Here is a 19,137-nt window from a genome sequence, read left to right as displayed (position 1 = left end):
AGCCCAGGCTTCCATGAATATTTACTTATTCCATCTTTTTGATAAAATTAAAATGAGACACTTATCTCTTGATGAGTGTCTTAGCCAAAAGCAATCTTTTAGGGGTTAAAAAAATGTTCCAGGCAGGTCAGCATCAAATTTTCCAACTATCCCTTCCAAAGGCTTCAAGAAGGGGGCACACCCGGATTCACCGCCCGGCACTGCCATTTAATATTCGAGTGGTCTTGGGCAAGTGTTCTGACCTCTCTGTGCTGCAGCTCCCTCATCTGTAAATCGGAAGTGCTAACAGCACCTCCTCACAGAGCGGTCGAAAGATGACGTGAGAGTGTGAGTCTAAAATGCTTGGTCTACTGGTGGGCACGGAAGTGATCAATAGGCCGGGCGCAGTGGCTCATGCAGTTTGAGGCCAGCCTGACCAACACAGAGACCAACTTTACTAAAAATACAAAATTAGTCAAGTGTGGTTCGCATGCCTGTAGTCCCAGCTACTCGAGAGACTGAGGCAGGAGAATCGCTTGAACCCGGGAGGTGGAGGTTGCAGTGAGCCGAGATCATGCCATTGCACCTCAGCCTGGGCAAGAAGAGCAAAACTCCATCTCGAAAAAAAAAGTGATCAATAAAAGTTAAGCACCAGCCAGGTGCGGTAGCTCACACCTGTAATCCCAGTGCTTTGGGAAGCCAGGGTGGGCGAATCACCTGGGGTTCAAGACTAGCCTGGCCAACATGGTGAAACTCCATCTCCACTAAAATTACAAAAAATTAGCTGGTTGTCGTAGTGCATGCCTGTAGTCCCAGCTATTAGGGAGGCTGAGGCAGGAGAACTGCTTGAACCCGGGAGATGGAGGTTGCAGTGAGCTGAGATTGTGCCACTGCATCTAGCCTGGGCGACAGAGCAAGACTCCATCTCAAAAAAAAACCACCACAACAAAGAAAAGTTAAGCATCCTCTACAAAGGCCTGAATTCATTCATTTTATTTTGATTATTATTAGCTTTAGTTCAGCAGGTGACAATTTCTGACCTTGTCCCCAGATTCTAGGAGGCCATACCCTGGCTACAACCAGGTGTTCCCTTTGCGTGTGGCACCTGCTTTCAGCCAGGTGGAGACCAGAGGTGATGAAAGAAGCTTTCCAGCCTGGTGCTCATCCTGCCCCCCAACCTGACTCCTTCCACCTTGGTAGGCTCCAGGGCTCCCTGGGGAACAAGGTGGAAGCAGCTCCCGGGGTGCCAGGAGCCTAGGAAGGGAGGAAGGAGGGGGATTACCCAGGAGGGAGTGGAAGGAGATGAGAGGGAAGCCCGGCGGGCGGCGGGCCCCTCTCCTGCACCTGCTGCCCTGAGAACAAAGCCAAGAGTGATGCAATCCCGGCCCGATGCAGCCGAGGCTGCCGGGCCCCAGAGAGAGGTGGGTGGCAGAGGCAGGGAGGGCAATGGGCAGCCGGGCAGGACGCCTGACCTTGATTCACAGCCAACGTGTGGCCCCTTCATGAGGCCTCTCAGCCTCCTCCTGAAGCCCCTCACCCAGGGCCAGACCCCTCCCCAATAGTCACAGCCACCTAATAGGCAGGAGTCAGGCATGATGCAACCAGGCTGTCTCTCCAGGCAGCCTCTTTGGAGGGAGGGGCTTGAAGAGAGGCCCAGACCCAGGTGTCTCCCAGGTCCCTTCGGGCCCTCAGGCCTCGGGCGGCCGGTCTCTGTCCATGCCCCCACCATGCTGGAGACAAAAGGGCAAAGTCTTCGGAGAAGGTGAGATGGGAAGGCTCAGGAGAGCCCTAACCCAGAGCCTCCACAAAATAGTGCCTATTTATAGAATTAACTAGAACCCGCAGCAGACACGGACGGACGTGGTCCAGGCCCAGTATCTCCCATCAGCAGTCATCAAGCCATGGAGGGCAGGGTGCATGAGGGTGGCATCCACCGGCCCCAGGTGTCCGCCGTGGGCCCCCCCACCACTCTGCCCAGGAGCCAGGACAAAGGCTTCCCACTCTCTCTCCACGTGGAGGAGGGGGTCTTGTCCCACATGCCAGGGCCGGGTGAAGGATGCCTCATGGGCCAGGGTCCCTGAGAGGGCAGGGCATTGAATGCGTTAACAGAAGGGGACTGGAGACTTGGTTTTTAGAAATATTTAAATCCGGCCTCGCCCCACCACCACCCAGAGGACCTGAGGGAACAGCAGGGTGGCTTCACCCCGAGGAGCCACTAGGTGGCAGGAGAAGCCCAATGACTCACCCAGCTCCGCCTGCGGCCACCAGCAGCCCTTCCCCACTGAGTGGCTCCCTCCTCTCTTGCTCCTACGGCACACCCGACTCTGCAGCCTCAGGTCCAGGGAGCTTCTCATTTTTCCTCTGCCTTTGGCAAAAAGAATCTCAATCCTTGTTTTCAAAATACTGCTAATAGGGCTGGACGCTGTGGCTCATGCCTATAATCTCAGCACTTGGGGAGGCCGAGGTGGGAGGATGGCTTGAGCCCAGAAGTTCCAAGTTGTAGTCAGCTACAATAGCGCTGCTGCACTCCAGCCTGGGTGACAGGCGAGACTCTTTCCCTCCCCCACCAAAATAACCCGCTAATAATAATGATCATGGGGCCAGACACGGTGGCTCATGCCTGTAATCCCAGCACTTTGGGAGGCTGAGGCAGGATCACCTGAGGTCATGAGTCTGAGACCAGCCTGGCTAACATGGTGAAACCCCATCACTACTAAAAATACAAAAATTAGCCAGGCATGGTGGCAAATGCCTGTAATCCCAGCTACTTTGGAGGCTGAGGCAGGAGAATTGCTTGAACCCAGGAAGTGGAGGTTGCAGCGAGCTGAGATTGCACCACTGCACTCCAGCCTGGGTGACAGAGACATTCCATCTCAAAAAATATATATAATAATGATCATAATCAGTGCCCAAAGAGAGAGAGGGAGAGAGATGATAGGCATTTGAGACAGTCTCGCTCTGCCACCCAGGCTGGAGTGCAGTGGTGCAATCACAGCTCACTGCAGCCTCGATCTCTCTGGCTCAAGGGATCCTCCCACCTTAGTCTCTTAATTTGGTGTTCGATCTTGAGCTTCTGGGCTCAAGCAATATTCTTGACTATTCTTTTTTTTTTTTGAGATGGAGTCTCCATCTGTCACCCAGGCTGGAGTGAATGCAGTGGCACAATCTTTGCTCGCTGCAACCTCCACCTCCTGAGTTCAAGCGATTCTCTTGCCTCAGCCTCCACAGTAGCTGGGATTACAGGCGTGTGCCACCACACCTGGTTAATTTTTTGCATGTTCTAGTAGAGACAGGGTTTCAGCATGTTGGCCAGGCTGGTCTCAAACTAAAAAAATAAAATAAAATAAAATAACCAGACCGGCATTTGTTGACTAAAAATCCCCACCTCTAAACAATCCAGTTGTCCTGTGTGAATGGTGGAGATCCAGGTTCAAGGACTGGCTGACTAGAGACCAGGGAAAATGAGCAACATTCCTGGGAAGGGGGCCGATCTCATCTCCTCAACTCACCACCACCTTGGCACGACCATTCAACCGTGCCAGGCCCCGGGAGTAGGATGAGAGATGAATAATAAGACACAGGCTCTGTGCCTTGCAGAGGTCACAGTCGAACAAACAGGCAGAGATAGATGAACAAACGTCATAAGAAAGACTCACTTGTTTATGGCTAGTGATAATTTCACAGAGTGTCCCTGGGGCAGGCCCTGAAGAATGAGTTCAGCAGGTAAAGAGGGTGACAGATATGGGTCCTCCAGGCACAAGGTGAGGCATGAGGGTGGGCCGGGTGGCAGGAAGGATGCCGTGATCTCGGACTTCAGGTTGCACATGTGGCCAGACTGCAGCCTGCGTGGCAGGGAAGGAGAGACAGCATTGGAAGGCAGGTCGAGGGTCAAAATTTTAACAGGAATTTCTCTTGGTTGAAAGACATCAAATAGTGTAAACTAAAGAAATGACACCATTGGGTGCAGCGGCTCATGCCTGTAATCCCAGCACTTTAGAGGCCAAGGTGGAGGACGCTGGAGCCTGGACAACATAGTGAGACCCCATGTCTACAAAAAATAAATTAGCCGGGTATGTTGGCTTGTATCTTAGTCCCAGCTGTTCAGAAGGCTGAGAGGGGAGGATGACTTGAGTCTGGGAGGTCAAGGCTGCAGTGAGCCGAGATTGAGCCACTGTACTCCAACCTGGGGAACATAGTGAGACCTCATAAAAGGACATTTTGAAGAGCTAGAGAGGAGAAATAGGAAGCAGGAAGACCAGTTGAAACTGTCCAGGTTCACAAAGGAAAATGCCTAATGAGGACATGGCAATAGACAGATGTATGATGACATCACAGCTTCAATGGGGATCTGTGCAGCAGAGGAAGCTTCAAAATTCTTCTCAAAAACCTCTTGGGGAGGGACTCCATTAGGGATCAGCTAGTGCTTCTCCTGAGCTGGAGTCAACTCTTGTGCCTTTGGCTGAGCACCAGTGAAAACAGCTTGTCTTCAGAGTCCACGTGGTACAAATATGCACTAGAATCCTATGCGTGAGACGCTCACACTATGAGAGTCTGGAGGGAACCAAGAGACAGAAAACTTACTGTTCCCATCTCACCTTCAATCAGAGGGACACACAATGGAATGAACGAGGCATCTTCTGCACCATTATTTGCCAAGTGCTTATCACATAAGTATGTGCAAGAAGAGACACCATCACAGAGGTCTGATGGAACAGCCTTTGTGATGAGGAGATGAAGTAGATCGTTTTTGGTTTTGGAGGTGAAGACAGTGGGAAGGGGTTTTATTTGGAGCCCATTGTTTCCAAAAGAATGCTAGGCTGGGCACAGTGGTATCATGCCTATAATCTCAGCACTTTGAGAGGCCAAGGAGGGAAAATTGCCTGAGGCCAGGAGTTCAAGGCTGCAGTGAGCTATGATCGAGACATGGCACTTCAGCCTGGGCAACGCAGCAAGACCCTTTCTGTAGCAAAAAAGAATTTTTTTTTCTTTTTTTTCTTTTCTTTTTTTTTTTTTGAGACAGAGTTTCGCTCTTGTTACCCAGGCTGGAGTGCAATGGCGCGATCTCGGCTCACCGCAACCTCCGCCTCCTGGGTTCAGGCAATTCTCCTGCCTCAGCCTCCCGAGTAGCTGGGATTACAGGCACGTGCCACCATGCCCAGCTAATTTTTTGTATTTTTAGTAGAGACGGGGTTTCACCATGTTGACCAGGATGGTCTCGATCTCTCGACCTCGTGATCCACCCGCCTCAGCCTCCCAAAGTGCTGGGATTACAGGCTTGAGCCACCGCGCCTGGCAGCAAAAAAGAATTTTTTTTTTTTTTTTTTTTTTTTTTTGAGACGGAGTTTCGCTCTTGTTACCCAGGCTGGAGTGCAATGGCACGATCTCGGCTCACCGCAACCTCCGCCTCCTGGGTTCAGGCAATTCTCCTGCCTCAGCCTCCTGAGTAGCTGGGATTACAGGCACGTGCCACCACGCCCAGCTAAATTTTTTGTATTTTTAGTAGAGGCGGGGTTTCACCATGTTGACCGGGATGGTCTCGATCTCTTGACCTCGTGATCCACCCACCTCGGCCTCCCAAAGTGCTGGGATTACAGGCTTGAGCCACCGTGCCCGGCCGTAAACGTAACTTTTATATGCACTGGGAAACCAAGAAATTTGTGCGACTTGCTTGTGATGTTCACTTTATCGTAGTGGTCTAGAATAGAACCCACAAAATCTCCAGAATATGCCTGTACACACAGTTGTCAACCAGAGGAACAACCTGGTCCTTTTCTCTCTGAAAAGCACAGTTTAAGTAAGCAATAGTGGGCTAAGCAGGAGGGCTATGGGTTAAATTTAGGAAAAGCCTCAGGGCCAGCCAGGGTGAATGCTAGGAATGACTGCTACAGTAAAACAGGTAAAACATCAACTCTCCCTAGGTAGAGCCCCAGGCTACTGCTCACCAAGACAAAAAGGCCACAGGCACTTGGCCCCAGAAGCTCTCTGGAATGCTCCTGCACTTCCTAGGGAAGGAGAAGGTAGCTCTGAGCAGTGGCCATCAGCCTCAGGGATTTTTCAGCGCCTCTAATGCTGACAAGCCCAGTTCTCGGCTGACCTCACAGGGATCACCCATTCCCTGGGCTGGGTCATCAGACCCTATGGGGGCATGTGAAGAGTCACATGAGATGGGAGAGTGAGTGAAAAACACAAGCCCAAAGAACAAGCAATAATTTCTAAACATTTTTATTTCAAATCTCTTTTCACCCCTCCCCAGAAAGACATGGGTAGGTACAGCAATCATAAAAAGGAGATAGAAACACAAGAGTCAAATGTCTCTCGCACTGACACTTACAAAAACTGGGAATTGTACATGGGGTTTCCAAACAGGACCTGCAGCAGCTACTAATGTCCCTTCACGAGAATGAAACATGCCTATTAACACAGTATACACAGACACCCCATTCTGGAACTAATCTACAGGGACATCCCTAACCCCACCCCCTCTATCCCCAGAAAAATACCAAAACACACCCAAAGTGCATTTGTTTTGTTTATATCAAAACATCTTTCCCTTTCCCCATCCCACCCTCAGACCCTCCCACCCGATTTAAGATTGGCCTGCAAGTCTATTTTAACCATTTAGTATTTTTTATAGTTTATGAAAATAAATTATACAGCAACTATTTTAATAAATTAAACACAAAAAAGAAGGGTAAAAGAGGAAAACTAAATGGGAAGACAAAAGCCAGGCCACGCTTTGGCTTGGAGGAGGGTTGGGGGGGGCTGACGGGGACAGAAGCAAGGGGTGGCTTCCTTTCTGGTGAAAAATTGGCAACCAACCCGAGCCCAGAATGACACCCCTCTTCATCGAGTTTCTTAAAAACCAAAAACATATAGTAGAGGCTGTGCCACGGGCAGCACCAGTCTGGGCATTCCAATAGCCAGCTACCCAAAGCGGCACCTGGACCCTACCTGTCCCTTGGACAAGATTCTGGGCCTAAGAGTGAGGGGCAGGTCCTCACGCAAGGGAGCATCAGAGATGGAGGTGTCAGACCAGGCTTCCGCTCCACCTGAGCTGGTTAGGGAGCTCAGGACGAAGCTCTGAGCGGGGCAGTGTGGTATGTGATGATCCCAGAGTCTGAGGAACAGTGTCCTAAGTTCCTCACACTTGATCTCCAGGAGGAACTACGATCGCAGTCCAGCTGCAACCAAACATGCACATCTTCCTGCCACGGCTGGCTGCTTTCTGCCTGCCCCTCCAGGCCTCTTGGCGTCGCAGAGGAAGGGGTAGGAGAGGGAAAAGGAGTGGTTCCAGGTCCCTTCTAAACCCTCTAGAAGTGTAATGGGAGTGAAGCAGGTCATGAACTCAGCATGCAAGGATGCCTTCCCGGGAGGTAGATGGGAGTGGGATGGGATAGCAGGTGTGGAGGGGACAGGAAGGGAAACAGGAAGAAACTGGACGACACCTACCAGGAAGGTCAAGAAGCAATGAAAAGGACAAAGACAATATGAAATCTGCATGTAAAGAAAGGTCCTTTTCTGGCAGATTAGAGAATCAACGTTTTCAGTACAGCTCATTACTCTACTTTCCTAACTGCAGTACCCGGGTCCCCAGCGCCCGTGTCTACGATCCAGCCCCCATTTCACTGCTCCCAAGACCTTGCTCTCCATGTTCTCAAGGCCTCCGATTGTTCTGTGCTAAGCATGAAGGCTCCAATGTCAAAGCAGGTTCTACCACGGGGACGTGCAGACTTGACCTTTGTGGCCCAAGCATTCTATAGCTATCATAGTGTAGGAGGGGGGCACACTTTTCTTTCATTTTTTTTCTTTTTCTTTTTTTAATAAAAAAGGTTTTACTCCCCAGGAGCAAATAAATCATTTTGAACTACTGATAAACACTGCTGCAGTGAAAAGAAAGATGGCTACATGTATGCAATAGCACAAATTCAGTGTAAGAACAGCTGTGTTGACAATTAGAGATAAAAATCACTTATCCATTCCCTCATTCCCTCCTTTCCCACAAACCAAACCGAGGATTCCCATAGGGAAAATGTCTAACTCAACAGCTCCTCCCTTACATGACAGGGGGCGTGTCATTCTCTTAAAAGTGGAAAACAAATGCCAGGTCTCCCTCCAGTGGAGATGCTCTTAACACCCCAACTGGTAGCAAGACTTCTGCAAATGAGAACGAACACACACACACACACACACACACACACTCTCTCTCTCTCTCTCTCTCTCTCTCTCTCTCTCTCTCACTCAGACCTCCTTCCAGCAGCCATAGACCATAAAGTTAGTGCCTTGTCCACTAACTTTAGGGCTCCAAAGCTAAGGAAGAGAGGCAGCTGGGAAGGGAAAGATCTAACTGAAGAAAAAAGCTCCTCCTCTCTCCACTTCCTGCTGGGAGCAGAGGGCTTCAAGCAGGACATGCTTTTCTGGGGGCCCCTGGGATGAGGGCTGACAAGGCTGCATTCCAGGGCACTTCCGGCTCTACTCCCACCTCTCACTCCTAGGCCTGGAACTATCACCTCCACTCCCCAATTATTCCTGGATGTGTGTTACACAGGTGTCGGCAGCTATCTCTACACCATCCCCAACCTCAAGGTGGGCTTATATGATTAGCCCAAGTGAAATGTAGGGATGGAGAAAGAGCAGGAGCCATGCCAGAGCTCCCCTTGGTCACACCTTTCTCCTCAGGGTCCTGGTACCACCTCCATGGCTCAGGTTCCAGGATGTTACCTAAGCACAGGCAGGTGACCAGGCCAAGGTCAGCACCAATGGTCCCAAAAGAGCCACCTTCCACCCACTCATCTAGTGCCCACACCCAAACCCCCACCTGCCTACTCCTGTGCTCCCAACACAGCACATGAATTTCAAGTAACAGCAAGTTGTAGCAGTAGTTGTCACTGGCTCACACTGGCTCACTCTCAACCTGAGGAAGGTTACAGTAGATCAGTTATAAACAGGTGAAGGTTATAAAGGCAGGGCCTGAGGCCACTGGTGTCACCTACCCACAACTTATAAATCAATAGTGGGTCACTAGGTGTGAGCCTTTTCCAGTTTGTGACTTGAAAATACAACCAGAAAGGAATACTTTTTTTTTTGAGATGGAGTCTCACTCTGTCAGCCAGGCTGGAGTGCAGTGGCATGATATTGGCTCACTGCAACCTCTACTTCCTGGGTTCAAGCGATTCTCCTGCCTCAGTCTCCTGAGTAGCTGGGACTACAGGCACACACCACCATGTCCAACTAATTTTTGTATTTTAGTAGGGACAGAGTTTCACTACATTGGCCAAGTTGGTCTCGAACTCCTGACCTCATGATCTGCCCGTCTTGGCTTCCCAAAGTGCTGGGATTACAGGCCTGAGTCATCACGCCCAGCCCTAGAAAGGAATACATTTAAATGAGATCTGTACAGCACTGGCGAAGGAGGGGCAGGCCTGGTAGGGGAGGTGAAGGGTAGGTGCTGCCCCAGCTGCCACACCTGTTCCTCCGCTCCATTTACTCCAACCAGGCTGCATCCCAAACAGCTGGCCCAGCCTCATACCTCCTCCTCACCTTCCCCTAACTACTCTGTGCAAGGCCACCCATGCAGTCACCAAACACCCACACCTGATGAAGACTATTTCCGCTTGTGCTGCTCTGTTTTGCAGGCCTGCTCCACGGAGGAAGAACTAGGCTGTGGCCAGGGCTGGGACCAGTGCACTGACAGATCACAGACCCAGTTCAACACGACCCTCCCCAGGAGGAGAAAGGTGGGTGGTGAGGTTGGGTCACAACTCCTCAGTTGATTTGTTTTGTACCTGAGTGTATGAGTTCTCCAGAAGACACCCCGGTAACACAGAAGTACGGGAGCTCTACCTCCCTCACACAGCCTGAGCTGACCACAGTGACGCCCTGGCAATGGGAAGGAGCCTTGCTGACTTGGGCTTCGGGCTCCACCTCACCATCCTAACCCCTAGGCACTCAGGCCTGCCTGGTGGCTGGGGACCTTCCATCTAGACAACTGCACTGCAAAGGATTCTTTAGCGATGTTCCTCTAACAGGGCTATGCATTGTTCAGTATACGCGAAGATTTCTGCTGCCTTCTTTCTGTTCATGTTTTTCTCATCTTACTCTCCTGCCTTTGACTACAACCCAAAGCCTCAGAGGCACAGAACTTTCCCAGACCATCTGGTCTATCCTGATCTTATCTACTGTAAACATCCTTAGACAGTCCTTGATTTTCTGCTTGATGTGCCGCAGTCACCTAAAAGTTCCCTTAGGCCACAGGTTATGTCTTTTACCTTTTTTGTTTTCTGGAGTATTTAGCCCACAGCCAGGCATACACACAGGAAAAAGTAATCTTAAAATTATGCGTGGTTGAAAAGGAACAAAAAACGACCCCACCCTGTGTACCAGCCACCGAAGGATCTCAATAGATTCCAGACTTCAGGCTCTATATTTGGGTGGCACTTCCTGCAAGATGGAAGTGCCTTGCACTCTCACGAGGCAACACTCACGTGCTAAACCAATTACTGGAATCATAATCTTGCTTAGTTGTTATTACTACCATGGAAGCCAAGGAAAGAAGAGGTACTACATGACAAATCAGAGGTGGGCTGTGTTTATGCTGACAAACTCATCTTCTGGGCCACCCCTCCTCAGTCAGGTAATGATGCCAGTTTCCTCCCTGTTCAGCTACAAGGAGGAAGACTGGTCACTCCATGCAGGACTAAGGAGGGCAGTGCTCCCAGATGAGGCGGTCCTATCAATTAACAAGACACTGGGGCCCCAGCCAAACCATCAGGAAGCCACAAACCTGACATTATTATCTATCTTGTGAGATGACGCAGCTGTAAGCATGGGAAACCCAGAAAAGATTCTCACAGAACACACGCAAAGGAGTCATGAAGACCAACAGCTCTACTGTCACATCTCAACAGCAAACCTCTCCCCAGAGCAGCTCTACAAGAAAGCCAACTCACAATGTCATATGAATTGGCCATGGCCAGCTGCAGAAACAATTAAAGGCCACTGGAGTTTTTCTTGCTGCTCATTCTGAGAGCTGGAAGACTGGCGGTTCTCAAGTCGGCACCTGACAGACTTTCCAGTGAGTGGAGACCAGTGGGATCAGATCTGGAAATGTCGAGGTTGCTAGAATGAACAAAGAAAAATAAAGAAGCCCTTGCCACCTCCCATCCCAGAAGTGGGACAACAGTGATAAACTTAAAAACGTGAGATGCGATGCTCTCCTCTGATGTAAGGAAATCCCATCAGGGCTGCGTTCTGAATGCTTCCTCTAGGACAGCGTACTGTGGCAGCTGCATTTCTCACCTTCCTCCACATTCCCCCTCACAGGCTGACAGACACATGGAAGTAACGCTGACTCCTAAGTCGTGAGTACAGTTTGCCATGAAGAACCTGGAAGCATGCTCCATTAAATCTGGCAGCCCATGATTGGCTCTGAACTGCCCAGGTGATGAGAAACACGATTGCCTTGACAGCTGGCAGAAGCAATAGGGATGCCGTTACCATGACCAGACTAACATGCACAATTATCTCAAGAGGGAATGGGTTGAGGGCACAGGAAGAAAAGGGGTTAACTTCAGGTCATGGAACTTAAGGAATTAAGTAAATCACAACTAATAAAGCTTCCGTGAGCGGTGTTTCTGAACTCAGGTTCCTAAACCTTAAAACGGGATGCAGGAGTCACTACTTCCCCTAGCTAAGGCCATTTGCCAGGTTTTGCTCAATAATCTTCTTTTCGAGACCACCCACCCTGCTTTCTCTCCTGCTCCTACCACAGCTGCCCATGGCAACAAGAAGCAGACTCCCACTCCCTCAGGAACTCCCGGTCCTGTTGCAAACCTCAGGCCCCTCCCATCTTCCAGGCCCAGGGCACAGACTCAAACTCTGCCTTTGGCACCAGCTGAATGGCCGTCCCCTGTCCCCAGCTCCCACCTCTTCTTTGGACCTGCTCACCCTTTGCACACTTCCAATTCAATGGGCACAAACCCCAGCTGCCTTCAAGGTTAGTTTTCCATACCAAGTAATACAAACACCAAAAACAAAACTTCTGAAAAAGAAACAGTGTTGAGACTTCTTCCAGTTTTCCAGGGAGCCCCTCCAGTCCTAAGATGCCCAGGGGTAGGTGTGAGGTGGAGCCCACGCAGAGTGCGGTCATGTGCTTCTTCCAAGCCCCAGGGCTGCATGGGGAACCAAAGTATCTGCAGAGAATCCCAACCTTCCTGTTCCCTCACTTTTCCTCTTCTTTTCACGGTAGCTTCATTTGGTTCTTCAAAACTGGAGCTTGGCAACCAAATGCCTAAGTAAAAAAAAAAAAAAAAAAAAAAATTAAAACAGTTCAACAGAATAGAACCAAAATGGAGTGAAAGAACAGCCAGCCACTGGAGCAGAGCAGCACACCTCAAAAGGAGAAGGGAGCCTGGATGCTGAACGCTTCCATGCATGCCACAGCTGGCTAGGGATGCAGCAGTGGCCTTTGTCAGGGGGACCGGAGCAGCCTATGACTTGGATAACAAAACAAGGTCCCGAAACAACTAATAAATATATCCTACCACCTAAATTCTCTCTCCCTTCCCTTACCCCTTAATTTCCTACCCACTTTTTTCCTGAAGCCCAACTGCTCTAGGGACTAAAAAGGGAAGTGAGCCCCTGGAGTAACCCCTTTTGAACCTGGCTAGAAAGAGCTCTATATTTCTTTTTCTTTTTCTTTTCTGAGACAGAGTCTTGTTCTGTTGTCCAGGCTGGAGTGCAGTGGCTTGATCTTGGCTCACCGCAATCTCTTCTTCCTGGGTTCATGTGATTCTCCTGTCTCACCCTCCTAAGTAGCTGGGACTACAGGCGTGTGCTACCACACCCGGCTAATTTTTTGTATTTATAGTAGAGATGGGGTTTTACCATGTTAGCCAGGCTGGTCTCGAACTCCTGACCTCGTTGATTCACCTGCCTCAGCCTCCCAAAGTGCTGGGATTATGGATGTGAGCCACTGTACCTGGCCAGAGAGCTCTATATGTCTGCAGCTTGTGTCAACTGGACAGGGTCAACATAGAATCACAAAGGCCAGTGTTGCTTCCACCTTCCAACTTGAGATAGGCACTGTTGTAGCCATTACTCTGTATCCTTGAGTAAGGTCAGGAGTTTGAGACCCAGCTGATGAACGTGGTAAAACCCTCTACTAAAAATACAAAATTAGCCAGGTGTGGTGGCACACACCTGTAATCCCAACTACTTGGGAGGCTGAGGAGGGAGAACTGCTTGAACCTGGGAGGTGGAGGTTGCAGTGAGCCGAGATCAAGCCATTACACTCCAGCCTGGGGAACAAGAGCAAAACTCCAATTCAAAAAAAAAAAAACAGGCTGGGGGCGGTGGCTCAAGCCTGTAATCCCAGCACTTCGGGAGGCCAAGGCGGGTGGATCACGAGGTCAAGAGATCGAGACCATCCTGGTCAATATGGTGAAACCCCGTCTCTACTAAAAATACAAAAAATTAGCTGGGCATGGTGACGCCTGCCTGTAATCCCAGCTACTCAGGAGGCTGAGGCAGGAGAATTGCCTGAACCTGGGAGGCAGAGGTTGCAGTGAGCCGAGATCGTGCCATTGCACTCCAGCCTGGGTAACAAGAGCGAAACTCTGTCTCAAAAAAAAAAAGAAAAAAAAAGAAAACTTTCCATTGGGAAGTGTTACTTCCCCATTTTCCAGAGCTCCTAGGGTCTACACCAGGAGCAAGTTCAGCATTAGGCTATTCTTTGCCACAGGCATCAATCCTGATGTCACAGCAAAAAGGGATCCTGTGAGTTCAGTTCACACATTTACCAATATGTGAGTGCCCCCAACACTCAAGACAAATGGGTCCCCATTGGCCTGTTCCTGATCATGCCACGCCCTTCCCAGCTGAGGCAGGGCCTTTAAACCTCTAGGTCCCCTTGCGCAGAATGTTCTGCTCCAAGGCCCTCCCATGGCTGGCTCCTTGATATTTCGGTATCAACTAAAATGGTACCTCCTCACAAGGCGGTCCCTGACCATCTAAACTTGAGGAGTACCCCACCACTAATCACTAAACTTTACCCAGTTTTATTTTCCTCACAACATGTACAGTCACCTGAAATTAGCCCATTCATTTATGTTCATGTTTGCTGTCTTTCTTTACAAGAAAGGAAGCTGAGTGAGAACAGGGCCTTTGCTTTGCTCAGCACTGTATTCTCAATTAATTCATACTGGGTGCTGAACAAACGCAAATATACAGGTATTTGCTGAGTGGAGGCTCTTGAGGAGAAACATCCCAATTTTGGAACTCTCTGTTAAAAAGGTTCTTCTAAAGTTGGACTGAAATCTAGTTCCTTGTAACTTACATTCATTTTGGTCCTTGTCCCTGTCTCTTTTTGCTGTGACATGGGAGGGCCTTGGAGCAGAGCATTCTGCGCAAGGGGACCTAGAGGTTTAAAGGCCCTGCCTCAGCTGGGAAGGGCGTGGCATGATCAGGAACAGGCCAAAAGGGAGCGTTGGGGGCACTCACATATTGGCAAATGTCTGAACTGAACTCGAAGGATCCCTTTTTGCTGTGACATCAGGATTGTTGCCTGAGGCAAAAAATAAGTGTAATGCTGAACTTGCTCTCCACTGGAACCACCCAGAGGAGGTTAATCACTCTCTTCCTTGGGAAAACCCATCAACTGTGTCTTTCAGCTAACCGTCCCTAAAACCTCCATGCTCCAGGTTAATCACATTTCTTTCTAGGCCCTTTATTTATTCTTCATATGATGAAATTTGAGCTCTCCAACCCCATGAGATCTTTCTCTGAACGCGCTCCGTGTTTATGTGGGTTCTTCCCACAGCCTTGCACCCACAGAAGTGGTGCTCTAACTGAAAGGCCTAATGACTCTTCAAAGTTAGTCAGGTAGGTGGACCACCCTAGTGCTCTCTCTACTTCTCACCGTAATCTCAACTGCAAAGCCATCATGCAGAGAAATCCACAGACACTAGACATTAGATGTTTAGTCACTTCCAAGGTATACAACTTGCATATAATTGAAGAAATGATGAGACTGTACATCCACTCCAGGATCCTTTAAGTCAAAACTCTGCAGCCTCCCGGAGTTACCATTTCTTAATCTCTCCTCTTCATTTTTTCTCACTTTGTTAATCCTCATAAGCCTAGCTCACAAGCTTTCCCCCAGTAGCACGGGATCAGGGACTTCCAGAGCCAAGAAGAGACACACAGCTAGATTCACCTTTGCCATGGCTAAAGAAAACCCATGGGACCTAAACCCTAGTTGTCACTCTCTCCCATTAGGAAAAGAGCAGAGATGGTGGAGAGATTAAAGTTCCTTTTCGGCCGGACGCGGTGGCTCACGCCTGTAATCCCAACACTTTGGGAGGCCGAGGCGGGTGGATCACGAGGTCAAGAGATCAAGACCATTCTGGTCAACATGGTGAAACCCCGTCTCTACTAAAAATACAAAAAATTAGCTGGGTATTGTGGTGCGTGCCTGTAATCCCAGCTACTCAGGAGGCTGAGGCAGGAGAATTGCCTGAACCTGGGAGGCGGAGGTTGCGGTGAGCCGAGATTGCGCCATTGCACTCCAGCCTGGGTAACAAGAGTGAAACTCTGTATCAAAAAAAAAAAAAACAAAAACAAAAATTAGCTGGGCGCGGTGGCACGTGCCTATAATCCCAGCTACTCAGGAGGCTGAGGCAGGAAAATCGTTTGAACCTGGGAAGTGGAGGTTGCAGTGAGCCGAGATTGTGCCACTGCACTCCAGCCTGGGTGACAGAGTGAGACTCTGTCTCGGGGGGAAAAAAAAAAGTTCCTTTTCTTTTTTTTCTTTTTCTTTTTCTCTCTTTTTTTAAAGACGGGGTTTCACCATGTTGGTCAGGCTGGTCTTGAACTCCCGACCTAAGGTGATCCGCCCGCCTTGGCCTCCAAAGTGTTTGGATTACAGGCGTGAGCCACCGCGCCCGGCCTCAAGTTCCTTTTCACTCAAAGGCCACTGCTCCTATGGGATTTTTTCCTTTGTTCTGTGTGTAGGGTGGGACTAAGGAACATGGAAGAGATGCAGAAGTATTCAGTGCTTAAAAATGATACTCCACACCTGAAGAAAGCAGTCACTGCACACTGGCAGTCAATCTTGCTCGTCACCACCACCACCAAAGTCATGGCTCCCTGGCAATTGTGCTCCCTACTCAGGAACCCGACCCCACAATGTTTACTTTAGTGCAATTTAAAAGACTAATTGGAATTCATCTGCACAAACCAGTATTCCAAGATATTTTATGGGAAAATAAATAAGGAGAACTGCGTAATGATGGGAGAAGAGCCTCTTAGATAAATGAATTCCTTAGTTAATTTGTAATGGTCCAAATGGAACTCTAAACAGAGGACTAGGCTGGTTTTTTTTTTTCCTCATCCCCATATTCCAAGCTGTGGGACATGGTGGAGTCTCATTGAAGTACACGCCTGCTGCAATTAAAGGCATGTTTGTGTCCTCTTTGATGAAGTTTCCTTTCCCTTTAGCTTCCTGCTTTATATGCCATTTGTGCAGTATTGGGGAGATCAGCCCAAGTCTGTGTGAGAGGAGGCTGCACTCTTTATTTTTTTCAATTACCCTCTCTTTGTCAGAGGCTGCACTCTTAGTTACACTTGGGTGTCCCTCTCCTTACATTCAGCGATTAGCTTGCACGTTTCCTGGCAATCATGCTTTCACGTCTTTCATGTCTGTCTGCTTTTCTCCCAAATGTGGTGGGTGCCCCTTGGGAACTCCATGGTCAGATATTGCCGTTCTATGGCCAAATGCCTAGATCAGGGCTATCCATGTAGGGAGTTGGGGGGAGGGGCCCAAGTCTCAAGGCATGATGATGACTGCCCAGGAAAAACGTGGCTAGGCAGTGAAGCAGAGAGCTCATACCCTTGGTGGCGCCCAGCAGGGAGCCCCTCGCTACGTGGAGGGTTCCACCTCTTGCTTCTGTTTGGAAATGAGCTGCGCTTCCTTTAGAGACAGGTATACCTCTTCCTGAGGATCATAGTAGTAGAACTTTCGGATATAAGAAATCAGAGGTCTGTGAAAAACAAATGAAGGATATATATAAAGGGTTTTTATACAAAATATAAAAGAAGTAACTCCTTTGCTCAACTCTTCTTCATTTCCTACATGGTTGAGACCTAACAAAATTCCCATTTTCTCAATTATTATAGTTCTATCTCCCTCACTCTTTTTTTTTTTTTGAGACGGAGTTTCGCTCTTGTTACCCAGGCTGGAGTGCAATGGCGCGATCTCGGCTCACCGCAACCTCCGCCTCCTGGTTCAGGCAATTCTCCTGCCTCAGCCTCCCGAGTAGCTGGGATTACAGGCAGGCGCCACCATGCCCAGCTAATTTTTGTATTTTTAGTAGAGACGGGGTTTCACCATGTTGACCAGGATGGTCTCGATCTCTTGACCTCATGATCCACCCGCCTCGGCCTCCCAAAGTGCTGGGATTACAGGCGTGAGCCACGACGCCCGGCCTATCTCCCTTACTCTTACCACTTCTACTCTATTCTTCATAGAGACTGCAGAAGGGAGGCTGACACACACACATTCCTCCCTTTTGGCTGCAATGTGACAGTTCTAGAGTTAGGTGCTAAGACACAGGAAATGTGAAAGAATGATGTCTGCAAATAATTTATGCCAGACTCTGCCTGTGAAGGTAGCTTTCAGGCCTTACTGACATTTGTCAACTCCCCACAACCCTCCTATTCATTCCTGTGCCAACCCTAACAACCCCATTGTACTTAGGCAGTGGGAGATCTGGGATATGATCTATCCTGACGAGCTGTCGTATCCGGAATCTGCAAAGGTGCTGGAGGGATTTGACATTGCTGAATCGGGATACTGGATACAGCAGCTGGACAGGAGTTGGTGGCAGTCCTTCGAGAAAGAAAACAAAGAAAAATATTCAGAGGAAACAATGGAGCTAACTACCATTTCTTGTATGAAGAGAACCCAGGGAGGGAAACAGGGCTTCTTTACAGTTCATATATGTATTCTGTTGCAAAAGCCCCTTCACAAAGGACTGTTGATTTCCATTTCCAGAAGCACCACAACCACATTCCCACTTGAGGAAATCTATTCTCTGCCAAGGGCTCTCTAGCATCACTTTTTTGTGTGTTTTTTGGTTATTTTTTAGACAGGGTCTCGTTCTGTCACCCAGATTGGAGTGCAGTGGCCCAATCTCAGCTCACTGTAGCTTTGACCTCCCAGACTCAAGCAATCCTCCCATCTCAGCCTCCTGAGTAGCATGGACCACAGGTGTGTGCCACTGTACTCAGCTAATTTTTGTATTTTTAGTAGAGATGTGGTTTTGCGTCTTTGCCCAGGCTAGTCTCGAACTCCTGGGCTCAAGCAATCTGCCTGCCTTGGCCTCCCAAAGTGCTGGGATTACAGGCGTGAGCCACCGTGCCTGGCTTCTGGCATCACTCGTAACAGCTGAGAGTCCTGCTCCTCAGAGTAGCCCAATGATGCCAAACTAGAGATGCTGCTTGGACCCAAGTGGCCAATCCCAGGCCTATGGCTCTCAGGAAGACCAAGAATCAAAACCATCCCTGCTGGGAATGAGAGATACTTTTGGGTACATCTAGCAGTATCCTGAAGGTGAGGACTCAGAAAGGCCATTCAGAGGAGTCCCCACAAATTCCAACTGGTTCAGCAGAGAGGCTGGTAAGTAGAAGGCAACAGCTGGGATCAACTTGACAAGCCTATTATTCATGCCACGACTTCAAGCCAGGACAATCAGGTTTACCCACCCCCTACCACCTCCACACTTCCTGCTTCTGAAATTTTAGGCCAGGAAACCAAAAAAAGATGATGCTTTTAAAAGACACAACAATTACAGTAGCTCAGGCAAGCTGGGATTAATACTACTCAGTGCAAATGTGCCTGCCGATTGATGCCAGACTCAATGGAAGCACCACACCCTTATGTATTAGCAGGCTCTGTATCAGGTAATGCCATCCCCGAAAAGGGCCCCACGCCACAGCACAGAGACATCCAGAATGGCAGGAACACTGGGGTTCAAGAGAACTAAGAAGATTTTGCTTTCAGTAAACAAAGCAGCTATGGAAGGTAAATAAGATTCTTTGAGAAAGAACCTGAGTCGCAAAACCTGTCAAAGAACTTTCAGCCATTGTCATATCAAAAGACAT

At 49.2% G+C, this 19,137-nt stretch overlaps 1 protein-coding gene across 3 annotated transcripts in view; it reads right to left on the bottom strand.

Moving 5' to 3' along the window:
- Positions 1-6,185: 6,185 nt before the first annotated feature.
- The window catches only part of SOCS7 (suppressor of cytokine signaling 7), a 55,611-nt gene continuing 42,659 nt past the window's right edge, over positions 6,186-19,137 (bottom strand). For all 3 annotated transcript variants that reach the window (XM_003931484.4, XM_074388659.1, XM_074388660.1), the window contains 3 exons: positions 17,728-17,863; positions 16,865-17,015; positions 6,186-12,265 (listed from right to left, as the gene is read on the bottom strand). In XM_003931484.4, the coding sequence (XP_003931533.3) occupies positions 16,895-17,015; positions 17,728-17,863 (257 nt within the window). In that variant the 3' untranslated portion in view covers positions 6,186-12,265; positions 16,865-16,894. The remainder of the gene's footprint in view (positions 12,266-16,864; positions 17,016-17,727; positions 17,864-19,137) is intronic.

The sequence above is a fragment of the Saimiri boliviensis genome, chromosome 17 (genome assembly GCF_048565385.1).
Source record: "Saimiri boliviensis isolate mSaiBol1 chromosome 17, mSaiBol1.pri, whole genome shotgun sequence".
NCBI lineage: Eukaryota > Metazoa > Chordata > Mammalia > Primates > Cebidae > Saimiri > Saimiri boliviensis.
The sequence above is the reverse complement of the archived record's forward strand: the minus strand, read 5'-3'. Positions and strand labels throughout refer to the sequence as shown.